Source organism: Merops nubicus, unplaced genomic scaffold (assembly GCF_000691845.1).
Source record: "Merops nubicus isolate BGI_N331 unplaced genomic scaffold, ASM69184v1 scaffold4143, whole genome shotgun sequence".
NCBI lineage: Eukaryota > Metazoa > Chordata > Aves > Coraciiformes > Meropidae > Merops > Merops nubicus.
The window spans coordinates 16,937-31,156 of NW_008598086.1; the positions used below are offsets into that span (position 1 = coordinate 16,937).

At 39.2% G+C, this 14,220-nt stretch overlaps 1 protein-coding gene across 1 annotated transcript in view; it reads right to left on the reverse strand.

Moving 5' to 3' along the window:
* Positions 1-14,220, reverse strand: part of FBXW11 (F-box and WD repeat domain containing 11) — a 51,948-nt gene that overhangs the window by 15,800 nt on the left and 21,928 nt on the right. Inside the window, exons 2-5 of the mRNA XM_008936905.1 lie at positions 13,742-13,804; positions 12,630-12,855; positions 3,170-3,356; positions 2,270-2,360 (exon numbers count right to left, since the gene is read on the reverse strand). Of these exons, the coding sequence (XP_008935153.1) occupies positions 2,270-2,360; positions 3,170-3,356; positions 12,630-12,855; positions 13,742-13,804 (567 nt within the window). The remainder of the gene's footprint in view (positions 1-2,269; positions 2,361-3,169; positions 3,357-12,629; positions 12,856-13,741; positions 13,805-14,220) is intronic.

Genomic DNA, 14,220 nt, shown 5'->3' on the forward strand with positions numbered 1-14,220 from the left:
TTTGTGAAAAGTGCTTTAAAGGGTGACTTCTTACAAAAATCCTAACGGACTTTTGGAAGTGGAAGAATTTTTGGACCCTTGACTATTAGCAGGAACACTAACCCCACTCCATTTTGGAAACCTGGAAAACCACAATATTTTAGAAGGCTTGAAGGAAATATGTAACGAGAGAATGATGTGGCACAATACCCACAGCCTCCTGCCCTCACCCTCCAGAACCAGGAGTGGCAAACACGCTGCCTGTACGGACTGGGCGGTCATGATTCTGCAAGTAGATAGTTTTCAAAGAGACTTCAGTACTCCAGAATACCAAAGACATATTTGTTTCCTGAATTTGGGCAAACAGAGGCTTACACTTACTTTTGTTAAAGTGAAGTTCAGAGGCAAAAGCCTGGCACCTGACAGCTCCTGGCTCCTTTCAGCCTCACTGCTCTACCAAAGCATCCATGGGCTATGGACAACACTGAGGTTGGTTGCCAATTCTTTAAATTCTGCCCCAAGTGATTGACAACCACTAACGACCAGAGGGTTTTTCATAAGTCTACAGACCCAAGCATGGAAAGGGAAGTACAGAGCTACAGGAGACTTGCCCTGAACAGCCCTAATTTGCTTCTCTGCTCTTGCCTTCCTCCATGGGAACCTGAGACACACAGGAGTGTGTCTTAATTTATCTCTAACTTAACAAAATTTAGATTTTTAAGAAACGTGTCCATTACTACAATATACAATATTAGTGGCATACCCTCTTCCCACTCCCTGATATTTAGAGAGTGAAAATGTTTTTACATGTCATATTCATATCATTGATGAGAAAAGCATGAGGGTTTGGGGGTTTTCCTAATCATTCATACTGGCAAGAACTGTCCAATCCAGGAGCTTCATTTCCATGGACTGTACTAGCAAACCTACAGCACCTAAAGAATCAAATAGCAGATTATGTGTCACTAAATTCAAAAAGCATCAAAGTCCTCAGAACACCTCTAAGGAATACTCCCATCTCTAATAATAATAATAATACCTATACCAATATTCCAATTACATCCAAACAAATGAGTTTCAGAAGAAAAACTTTGAAAATATGAGTTAATAATAATAATAATAATGCTAAACTGTCATCGTTCTCTACAGTTTTCCATGCTGCTTGTTGCCTATTTTCTTTACTGAACTATGTCAGAATTTTGCAGAAAGGAAGAAAATTATCACACTGAGAGTCGTCCTTAATCCCATGGGCTTCTTATCATTGCAATATCACTCCACCATTCCTCAATGGGAGAAGACATTTCCTTTCACATACTAAGATGTGTATCATTCTGCTCAGAAGGAAATATTAAGCTTGATCTTATTTTGCCTAGGCTACCTTTCATGCTTAGTTCTTTATCTTTAAATGCTTATAAATTGTGTAGCAAGGGTTATAAAAAATATTTGAAAACATGATGTTTTCCAGCAGATACATTATACAGATAGGTTAAGAGCTTTGAAAAATTGTTTACTGAGTGCCATGCAACACAAATTCACATTTGCCACAGCAGAATGATTCCACTGCTTCACATCTGCCTTAAACATCCTAACGCATGTTTCCCTACTAATGAATTTCAGACCAATAATTTCACATCCATCACATGGCTGAAATAAATCCATTACAATCTGTGGTATAACTTAAGAGTTTTGTGGTGGGTATACAGCAAACTGAGCAAGACAGATTTTCTGCTGGTAGGCAGAAGATGATCCTGATTTATCAGAAACCTTTTAAAATGAGTGAGCAAGCCCAACTTTGTAAATCTTAAGCAAGATAAGTAAAATTTTACATCACAGAAACAAATAGTCTTTTCTTCAGTTTCTTTACCACTGATACCCCTGTGGGGTTTATCATTGCAGGACTGATTATGGTTCTCATCAAACCACTGGAGGGGCAAAAAAAAAATCCCACGTGGTGAAGGAAGCTGCATCTGCATCAGTCACCACTTTAGAAGTAGTAAGTTACTAAATGAGCAATGTTTTAAATGATTAGTGTTGAAGACACATTAAAACATTCAGCAATACACGGAATTGTCTCGGAGTAGCATGTGTCCTAGAACAGCTATTTTATTAAAATCCACAGTCCCAAAAGACCTTAAAAAAATCTTTAAATATGAAAGGACGGTGTTAGCACTTCAATCTTAATGTACACAGCATGGCAGTAAGTTGCTAAGGGTGTTTTTTACACTGTTTGACAAGCTAGAGCTCACAAAGTATTGATGAAACAGATACATGTGATAATCAGAAAACGTACCTCTATATCCTGTATTATTTTTGGGTATAAGGACCTGTAAAAGGAATTTGGGGGGCCATCTGTTGGTCTGTTTTTAAACAGGTACTGATCCCTAGAAAGAACCAGAAACATAATTTTCAATGTACCACAAAGAATCCAAACTAAAAAGGAATTAAAACTCTGCACAGAACAAAACCTGATGACATATGCTCACAGAATACTTGTAAAAGTTTTTAGTATCGCTGTTACAACCCTTGTGATTTTACAATATGATAGCTGTATCTAAAAACTCCAAGACTAAAAAGGTAACAGGTGTCTGCTTTATGGTTTTCCAGAGTTCACTGACTCATGAGTCTTTTAGCCAGCACGGTGTCCTCTTGCTCTTTACCATATGCCTTGCATTTTCTTAGGCACACCACTAGAGAGCACAACAAAAACAGGTTTCTAAATCAGAACACTTATTCTCTTCAGCTACTCAAAAAGGATAGAAAAACTCCATTGCTACAAACATGTTTTTTCTTTCAGAGAGGCTTCTGCAGCCCAGTTGGCTATTTTATATTTTAAGAAAAAAAACCCCTTTAACTGGAAACGGGTCGCTTGAGAAAAAGCCCTGCAAAACACGTTGTTGTGATTCTACATATTAATTTTCCCTGCAAAACAGAAATTACAAATTTGCAGAGGGACTTACTGCAAGAAAGCAAGTGTGGGAAGCCACTGGAGCACAAAGGGAGAGGGGACAAAGCCAAGGCAGACGAGGGAGCCAGCAACTTTCCCTGCAGCCACCCCGAGTCCATAGCAGAGGTGAGGATCTCAGGGATGCCAGTTCACTACAAACTGACTTTTTGGTGGAGCTCATGATTAGGGAAATTTGGAAAGGAGAATGCTGTAAAAGGTGAATTTAGTTATTGTCAAGGTACTTACCAACCCCTTCTTTCTGACAGCCCCTTCCACAGCGGATCTGTGCGTACCATTCTTTCAATCAGTTTTTTCCATAGCATTCCCTCAGAGATGACTCTCTGCCATTCCTTACACACCAGCTCTGCTGCACAGAGCGATCTGGCATCAAGGTAGGAGAGGATGTTTTCTGCTATGTGATCTAAGCCTTGCTCTACAAAGAAATAAAGGCAATCAAAACGTCAATCACTGCAGAGTAAACTGCTAAACAAGCTTTGCTATACAGTCAGAGAAAGCCAACACAGCCTTAAGGTGCTGCAGCAACATGGTAATTAAATCATCATATGTAGAAGCACCAGTTACAAATTCACCTAAACAGGTACACCAAACTATCTCCAATACTTTACTCCTCTCCCAGCACAGTCCCATACTGGACTGTCCCATTTCCACAGAGTGGGGACAAGCACAAACCAAAATTCTGCATAGTATGCAAGCAGCAGAAAGCATTTTGCTTCTTCTCGGCACAGAATCCTGGGATTTTTGAGCACTTAACGCACTGGGCTACATGATCCAAAAAGATCATTACCTTCAAGCAGATGCTTCACTAAGCAGCAATAACAGAAAATTGAAATATTGATTTTTTTATTATTCCCTTACATATAACAATGGACAATTCAACTCGGCAGAAGACAGGACTGTACAGGAACAAATGCAGATGTATACAGCACAAGCGTGAGCAAAGATTCTGTAAAAAAATGCTAGCATCAAATGCAAGGACATCTTTTCTATTTAAGCTCTTCCTACAGCCTGCAGGCGCCAAGTTCACTCCTGAATTTTGTTCAGGACTCTGTTGGTAGAGCACATGACACAAACTCTGTGCCCTGCAGCCTGGCATAGGAAGAAGAAATCAATAAGAATGAGTTTGACAGTAATTTATTAATTGCAAATGGTGCTTTAGCATCCCAGACAGTTCTCCTGATTCATGGTTTACCATCACTAGGCTCCACACTTAGAGAGTTACTACTGAATGACTTATCCCAGAAGCTTGGGGGTTTGATGCTTCTTGTCAGCTAGAGAAAAACTCAAGAGAGGCAAGGTTTTTGAAACAACCAAATAAATCTGCGTAACATTCAACACAGCATTTATTTTGGGGGGAAGAGATGCAATTTTTTCTAGTATGAGAATCAGCTAAGAAACCTCAGGATCAGCAGGAGTCAAGTAACTCAAATAATGAGAGGTGACCGCACAGCTTCTGCACCCTAAATTCCAGTGTGAAGTGAACTTAGTTTAGCTGCCCAAAAGGTTTCCCAATGTATTTACAACAGCCACACGGATATTATCTTAGTGCCTCTCCTGTATCTGCTGCTCTGCTGCCCCCGAGCACAACCTCCTTCCGGTGTTGCGTGTTCACATTGTGCCAGTTTGGCAACTGGGTCCAAGAATGAGTTCAGCAAAGTACCATGCAAGTGAAACCCCCAAGTGAAACAGCACTGTCCCACATGAAAGCCCGTTGGCAGGACCTGGACATCCCAGAAAGAGCAGCTATGGGTGACTCATGCTCTAATCTCACCGGCAGCATGAGGCATGGTGGTTAACAAGCAACCGTTACAAGCAGGCTGGGGAAACGCTGACTTCCATCTGGACTGGGGAAACACCGGCTTCCATCGTGAAGACCCTACCTGCCAGAAGCAGCTCATTAACCCCTGTGACCCTTTCACAACATGGTAGTGTTAGATTTACATACTAAATACACTCCACACACCAGCAGAAGTTCAAATGTACTGGAGTTGGGGTCCTGCTCATGGATCCAGGTCTATATAAGGCAATGTGCTGCACTGTATTATTTCGTAAATATCAGTTACTACTTATCCAAAAGCCCAAGGCACTTAAGCTGAAGCCGGCAGAAAGAATAAGCACATCAATAAATATGATGAACACAGTAAGCTGCCATGACAGATCTATCAAGACATAAACCAGGTAGAACACCTTCTGCATCTGCTAGAAGTCTTTGCCTAGATCTTGTCTCCTGCTAAGGGTATTAGACTGAAAAATGTGATTGTAGCTGAGTAAAGGTACATACATAGAAAACACAGATGATACACTTGCACTAAATTTAAAATAGTAATCAAACTTTTCTTGTTCATATTCCAACTACAGCACAATTGGTCCCACCAAAAAAAAAAATAAAAAAATCACTAGTAAGTCTGTTACTTATTTCAAAGGCCCTGTAATTTTGTTTTCCCAAAAACTCCACTAAATCAAAGATCTAGAATAACTTCACTTTTGTGAATAACAGATGCCAGTTGGCTAAGCATGAAAAAATCTTTCAAACTAGGAGATGACGACCTTTTTAATTTTCCACTTTATCTCATGGCAGCCTAATTTAGGCTTCAAATAGTCCTAAAAAAAAAAAAAATCACAGAAACTACTGCTAGTTTTTTAAAGAATTAAAGAAGTGTGGTCCTAACAGTCCTCCACTGCACACTAAATTTGCCATGGACTTGGTAAAAATGAACAGCAATGGAAAGGAGAAATCAATACATGGAGTTGAAGAGCATTTGTTCATTTCTTCTATGTAATTTAGAGAACTATAAAGAGGCTTTAAAGAACAGTGAAAGTTCCTACAATGTAAATTGCGTTTACACAAATTTTTCAGTATCACTCATAATAACAAATTCAAATAACTGAAACATAACAAGGTCCAAATAACTGGTGGGTCTCCAATCTAACCACTTCCAAACGAGCAAATGTTCTCCTAACAGTGCCATGTCTCAGAGCAGCTTTAAGCTGCACCATCAGCAGTTTTAAGAAAGTATCAGGGCATTTAAATACATCATGAAAGTGTCTTCCAGCATGCCCCATCCCAAGCCTTCTAGTAAATAACTGAGATTCTAAACACTGCTAACTTAGGGTATATTTATCTGACCACGATGCTACATGATTTGAAACAGTTCTCAAGGTTTTCCTGGAAAATGTAATCATTGCAAGGTCATTTTCAAGACTTAGTTTAAAATCATGCATCCTTGATTCCTTGATTGGTTCCTTGATCACGAACACAAACTAATCCATTGTGCAAAGTGGAGGACACAGCTAGATAAAAATAAAGAAACAGACATCTGCTGGGTGAGCGTTTCTCTGATTTTGAAGGTTACAGCTTCAGGGCATACACTGTGTTTTAACAGACCTAACAGTTAGTCTAGACTTCAGTACAAAATAGTCATGTTCAATAATGTAAGACCAGCCCATACAGAGCAAGTGCTAACACATCTATAGCTCTGCAATCACACAACACAACCCTCTACATATTTTCACAGCACAACATCACATTTGGAAGATGAAGAGGAAGAATTTTCTATATCAAGCATTGCAGTTCCCAAAGCAAACAGTGCAGAGGATATAGCAATTAACCACCATTGCTGCAAACTCAATTAGCAGAGCAGTACATTGAGGCTCCTGCATCAAAGGTATTTAAAGCTCGCATTTCACTGCACCATTTTTCTTTCAATAGCCCTTATACAACATCTCAGCATAGATCAGCCTCCCCTTGCTCTGCAGAGTAGTGAGTGTGTTCACTATCCTCCCAGCATGTGTATCGCAGTTCAGGGCTAAAGGTGTACTAGTATTTACCTCACATGGGGATATTTAGTCAAATCATTAGGGAATAAAAGAGATTAGAGGACTAAGAAATGACAGAATTGATAGTTCAAGCAGTATCAGGCTCCTGTGTTTCAAGGCTATGAATTAAATATAAAAATGACTGCAATTTTCAAAGAAGTGAAGAAACTCTGAGTAAGCACCAAAACCAGTTACAGTTAAACCTGCAGAGCCAGAAATTAAGAAGGGAGGAAAACACCCTGATGCCAAGAGTGTTCCTGCAAAATGTGGCAGAACGACAAGAGCACTGACTGAGCTCCCAGCTCTCTCAGAGATAGGAGGACCTGTCCTGTCCCTTCCACATGAAAGGCGTTTTAACCAGAGGTGACGTGGCAGAAGAGCAGAGGCACACATCCAGCTAACCTTTCCAGATGACCTTACTTCCCCTTTGTTAGAAGAAAAACACAGTCCAGCTACGTCTGGGTTCCAAAAAGCCAGCAGCATAAGATACACTGGTGACAGGCAAATCTTCCAGTGTCTGAATTTTTAAGGTGTGAAAATCTTTACTCAGGCACCTGAAAGATTGCAGGTGAATGAGCAAATGAATGATGCAAAGTCCATCATATCAGCTGTCTGTAAAGCCAAAGGAATAGCTGTCCTGAGACACATTTTTGGTGTAAATATGGGACAACAGGATCTGTGCTGAAGAGTTACTCCTCTACTGGATGCTCTTCTCATTCCAAAGCTGAGGAGTGTAATTTTGCCTAATTGGAATAACTTAGTAAACCAGTTATCACATGTACAATAACTTCAGTAGATGAGAGAGACTTCAATGCTTTTAGTCAGAGAGCACTAAGCAAGCCATAACTCTGCACTTGTTTCAACTAAGCACTTAAAAGAAAGGTTGTGGGGCAAAGCAGCCATACTGGCAACAGTTCCCAGGAGAGAATGTGACAAAGGTGTTCAAATGACAGTAAGGCACAATCTTTTTCCAGTTTATCTGTTACTGCCATCTCCTGGCAATGAGCTAAATAATTATCCCTCAAAAGAGGGATGAGAACTCTGAGGAGCTGTAAAGTTAGCAATAACCAACTGAATAACAAGGCTCTGCTTCAAAGTACCCTCTGAACTCACCCAAGTGTATGGTTCTGTGGGTTTCCGGTGGTGCTAGAACTTTTTCAGAGCTAGAACTACTGCATCACTTGTTTCTCCATAGCAGGCAAGTGGTTTTAGTACAAGGACAAACACTTCAGGAGCTTTATATCCAGCACACAGCATATTCTACTATTAGAAATCCGTATGTTGTATTTTCAATCCTTTGTGCCTCTAGGAACGTCTGTGTCATTTAAATAGTTTCAGAAGAGTTTGACTTAATTACAATTTTGAGACCACAAAAATAGCATTTGGATCACAGTCATGTTGGTGAGCAGCACACACCAGGGCTTGCTTTCGGTCCTAACACCTCTTAGCAGGAGGCAAACACAGGATTGTTAAATTCCATAGTTTTAGGATTTCTTATTTAGAACTGACCGTGATGTCCGAGTCACACAACATGTGTATTCATCAACTCACATTCCACTGCTTTCAGTTTTGTTTGCCTTGTGAAATACTATTTTTCTAAAAGAATTCTCCAGATTAAATGTGGTTGTTAAGACACATGACGCAGCAGGGACATTTTGCAATTGTTCAGCCTTTCACACAACTGGATTTGGAAGAGCACTAACAATCCTCTGAAAAACAGCCGGGAAAATGTGGATCCAAAGCCACCACCTCTTAATGCTTCAAGGCTGGAAATGCCACGGGAATGACCAAGAAGCTCCTCCACTTTGGGAAACTATGCTCCAGAGTGCAAACAGGACTGGATAGTACAATGTGTTTGGTGCCCTTCTGTGGCATGTGCAGAGCTCAAAGTACCAGGCTGCTAAGACCCAGGTCCTTCTCAAATTCCAATCTGAAAAAAATAATTTCACTTCAACATACACATGAAGCATTTAGAGAGAGGGCTAGAACACAGTTCCTAAGGACAGTAAGTTTCCAAATAAACTCAAACTACAAAGAAACTCTTCCTTCTTAAAGTGACTTCAGTTTTCTATGGGTTAGGCATGTTCTCCAGAAGATTTAAACTTGGCTGCTATCTGCAGAAGGGTGTGTTATGGAACCATCAGATGTTTGGAGAGGTAAAACTCAAGTGACAAGTTGGATTTTGAATAAAAACTCAGCTTGTTTTTATTCATTTCACTAACTCAAGGTTTTTTCAGACTCTTGCTTGTGGTGTAACCCTAGGACCAAATGCTCATCAACATTTAGTTGCACAAACCCAAGGTTTTCAATAAAAGCTAGTTGCAATCAGCTTCCACACCTCCACAACAGCCACAACAACAACAGCCCCACGTACCCTTGTCAACCTGGGGCTGTACACTTCTAACACATATAGCCTGGGCATTATGAAGCCAGTCTTTAATTGAGTTTTAAGGAGCAACTGCTAATTACAAGGTAAAAGCCTGTTAATAAGATGCATAATTTTCACAACTCTGCTTAATACTGGCCACAGTTAAAATCAGATTTTTAAAAAAAATCAGAAACTCAAAGTGTTTTCTGAGGTTAAAATCCAGTAATCTTGTTTTCTGTGAATACACTGACCCTTCAAAGCTGCATACTGAACAAAAATATACAAATGCTTTGTTTTGCCACCCAATCTATTCTTAAGATTTTTGCTGTTTATAAAAGTGCACAGATTTAAATTGTTCACATTAAAAAAAGATGTAAAATATTTACCTTAATTAACATAGTAGGAACAGGTCCAAAGCACAACTAGATAGGTTTGCTGTAATTGCTTCATTCAACATGTGGGATTAAGTTTAAGATACTGAGTCCTGAATTAGCTGCATATACCCATTTTATGTTAAAACACAGAATTTAGCTTTATAAACAGTTTCTGAAATAGGTACTAAATGCTATCAATTTTCTTTAGTAAAATCCGTCTAGTATTTATTGGTAGACTTTGCAAAGAAGATTACAACCAACTCTTATGTCTCTACCAGAGCTTTTGCAGAGAATGGTGAAAAATTACAGCTGTTCTTTATTATAGGTACCACACGAAGGTTTGGTTGAACTTCAGCAATGAATTGAAACAATTAAAACCACAGGGATTTCAGAGCTCAACATGTAAATATCACTTTGTACGAAAATGAAACCCAAACGTGGGATGTCAACCCCATAAAACTGGCCAAGATCAGATACAAACCAGTCACTTAGATCATGCAACTGGACGGGCTTTTCCTATTTCAGCAACAAATTTCAAAAGAAGTCTGGTGGGGTTTTACTTGCCTGACAGCAAGTTCTCTCAGTTTTAACACACAAAACTACATGGAAAGGACTTTCTTTCCTAATTAAGGGTGACAAGATAGTGCTCAATGATCAAGGTTTTAATTCATTTAAGGAAAGGGCACAAGATGGATGACACTATGCAAGGAATATGAAGATTAATGTCTTAAGGATAATGAAAAGATTCAGAAGCACAGAGGTGACAGAAGTTACTCTTGCAAAGATGCTGTCCATTACATGCTGCTGTCTTTTCAGGGCTGGTTTTGACATGCTAGAGCAAACAGCGTTGGCAGGTGTGGAAAAACAATGAGTATGGGCTTCTGCACCACCCCACCAAAGGGACTTGCAAGAGCTGACACGGTATCAGCCACACTGCACAAAGGGGACTGGCAGTGAAGGGAAGACTCCAATCACCTCCCAGCTTTTAAGCACAGACCCTGCAGACTGAACACTCTGCCACCACTAGAGAAGAGCACACCAGAATCAGCACTTCTGAAGCCAAGGGAAGCCAGATACCACCACCTTTTCCCCTTTTTCCTGCATTCTCACAGGTGTAAAATCACCAGGGACAGTAGCAAACATTAACTATAACCATTTAAACCAAAAGAATTTTACTTCAAGACAAGGGAAATGGCTTTTTTAGAAAGGCAGTACTTTACTGATATCTTTTAATGTGACGTTAGTCCAAAGGGGGATTGATTTCCAACAGCTCAGATTAAGTTCTTGGCTAAATTTATACAGATATTCTTCACGCACCTCATTATCTTCAAAAAAGGCTGAGTACGGGAACAGTTCCCAGTATTTACATCATAAAGAATAACAGAAGTTGTAAACAAACTTTTTATATATACAAATGTGGTGCAAATAAGTGTCAGCTTACACAGCTCCCAAAATTTTCTGAGAAATAAATATATAATATGAAAGAACTGTATAATTCTGTCAGCACAGAGGTATAAGAGCAAACAAAATAAAATTATAATTCAAGTTCATACTTGCACATGATCACCATGACTTTATTTTTCAGTCAAGCCCAGATACTCCCTAGAGAAATCAATATGCAGTATTTTGAAAATAAGCTGAAAAAAACACCCACACTACCTAAAGGAGACAGCTCTCCTCTAGAAATGGGGAGCATATTTTAACATGTGTGGCCAGACAAGGTAAGTCTTCTAAAAATAACTTCTATGAAACTTAGATGCAGAGGGAAAAGGTGCTCCTGCCCTTTTTCACAGTCCTCTTCCACATTTAAAAGCCTTTTTTTAAAGAAAATAGATATAATAATATCTCAAATTCTGTATCAGTTCCTGTGGTCTACCCCATATTCTTCATTCCCCTCCAGCTACTAAGAAGTTGATTTCTACCAAGCTGAACAGATGAGCCAAAATCCACCCCCCATCACCTCCAGAAGTTGAATTCCTCCAGGTTTTGTGAAAACACAGCCTGAACACCTAAGGCCTGTACCAGGTACCAGGGAAGTCCACACAAGCAAGATCACCTATGGCTACAGGCACTTAAGAGCTTGTCATGTGACCAAACTTTACAGGAACTTCACTTCAGCGGTCCCTGCACTGGAAAAATTACCAGTTTCCAATTCCTTTTGCAATCTGCATCACCTCCTTATCCACCCTCACTCTTCACTGTGTCTTGGCGTTCTTGGGATAGCATCGCAGACCACTCGCTCGCTGCAGATGTGAATCTGTGCTACTATACTGCCAGTGGCAAACTGAACTCTTGGGCCACTGTTTCATGGTTATTTCCCACTCTGAAAACAAAGTCCACACATATACTTTTCAAAGAATCAAACTAAACCTTCTCCCCAGCAGCAAAAATCTAGGATACGATTCCTTCCAGAAACTAATGGGAAAATATATAGAACTTCTCAGGAGACTGAACACTTAGAGATTCTATATAGCCTAGTTCATACTGCTTTATATTTTTTTGAAGAAATGCACATAGCAAATGCAAGAACAGATTTCATAATTGAACAATTGATACATGTTTACAGTGATCAGTGGCAAAAGAGGTTCTAAGCAACTGAAGGAAGGAATCACAGCTGGACTATGCAATAAAAAAGAAATCCACAAGCGTTTTTGCTCTTGAGTCAGTAACAAAAGCAAACTAGATTCAGATTTCTAAGCATGCAGCTTTTTATTTAAGATTTAGGAAAACCTAGACCAAAACTAAAATGTAATAAAGACTTGATAAATTAGTTAACACCCTTACAGTATTCTCTACACATATGGCGTTCGTATGAAAGAGGACTTTAGATCAGAGCTTTCAGAGATACTTCTGTGACAACTCAGTTCTGATTTAAACACAAATCATTCTGCAGGATACACTCCTCAAACTGCTTTTACATGGAACAACACTGGCATCCAGTGGCCAATTCAATTAATAACACAAGGGAATGAATTCAGTTGCTCCCCTGCCCTTCTTTTGACCAGGAAGCATCACTTTCTTTAGGTGAGACAATCTAAATCTGGAGGATGTTCCAAAAAGTTTGCATACACCCAAAGCATCAAACCAAGTATTTATAAAGGCATCTCTTGCAAAAGAAATATTAATTTACCTGGTAACGCAGTGATGAAGTCCCGTTGTAACATGGGCTTCAGGTAAGAGTTAATATGTCCATGCTGATAGTGACACATTCGTGAAATAAGGTGTTCCACAAATTCAACTTGATCTGATTCAGACCACTGGTCAAAATATTTAATACACAAGTCTTTTTCCTTTTCGTAGTTTCCTTCCGATGGTCTTTTTCTTGAGACAATCACAGATGAAGTTCCATTACTTATCTGTTTTTAGAAAAGGAATATCAGCACTTAAATATAAACAATAGAAACAGCTTTACAAGAACTCTCTCAAGGAAGAGTGTGAGAAGAGGCAAAGATAAGCAGCAAAACTGAATTTGAAAGCACAATCTTAAAGCTATGATTATGCCATTAAAATTTCATCTTCCATAGATAAAGATTGATAAAAGGACTTTGTGCATAATTCTAAGTTACTTCTTACACTGAAAGTTGGGTATTAATACTCTAACACAACATTTCCAAGAGCTTCATGTCAGTGTTGAACTTCTCACCCATAAACAAAACCCAAGAATTAAATGATGTCAAGGACTTTTCTTTTTGAAAAACAGCTCATGTCAATGTCTGGGATATGCTCAGAAAACCATTGTTAAAATCCTGGGAGCTTCAGCTACAAATAAGGATGCTACAGGAACACCACCCCAGGACTTACTGCTAATTAATAAATAGAAGCAAAGACTGAGCCCATTAGGAGACCAAGAGGGCTGCTGGGGAAGAGCTGTCAGCTCTCCAAAGTAGTCCCAAACTTCTTCAAAACAAATTGATTGCAACTCCTTGCCATGTGAAGGTGCCAAATTTTTCCTTTAATTGACAGACACGGGCTCTGAAAGGTTGAACTGTATCCCCAAGTATCCTTTGACACAGAATTGTTTTTTCAAGGTCAGCACAAACCATAAAATCTAAGAAGATCTAGTGATTTCTCAGGTATTATTCATGGTTGCCATCCTTCACTTGAAGGCTAGGCTTATTTTAGGATGTTACAGTCAATTACCCACAAGAATAGTTATGCAGATGCAAGATTTGGTTTGGTTTCTCAAAAGCAGGAATATATAAAATCATGCCAACTCTCTCTCTGGGTGAATGTTAGTCCTACCTGCCATAGGGTATTTTTCTTTGGAGACTCATCTTCATTCTGATCCTCCATTACTGACGTGTTCTAGGATAAAAAAAAAAAAAAAGAAACATGACTTCAATTTTTTATTCTATGGCGACTCCTTGCTCTACAAGCATTATGAAAAAGCAAATCCATTGAATAGACAAAATTCATTTTCCCAGTGAACGGAATTATCAACGATTTCTGGCCACACAACAGGGGTATTATAAATAAATTCCCCCTTTAACTGACATGTTTATCAATTCCATTTACTGTGAAGATAACTCCCCAACCCCTCTTCAGTTTCCTTTGACAAGTTTTCATGCAGCCTTTCAACACTTTTCTCACTGGGAAATAAATTCACTTTTATCCTATTCAAGCCAAAGTAATTAAACCTGTCAAAGTAATCAGCTAGCACTTTCTGCCAAAGTTAAATTGCATACATCTAGTTGGAAAAAAAAAAAAAAATCACTATGTGC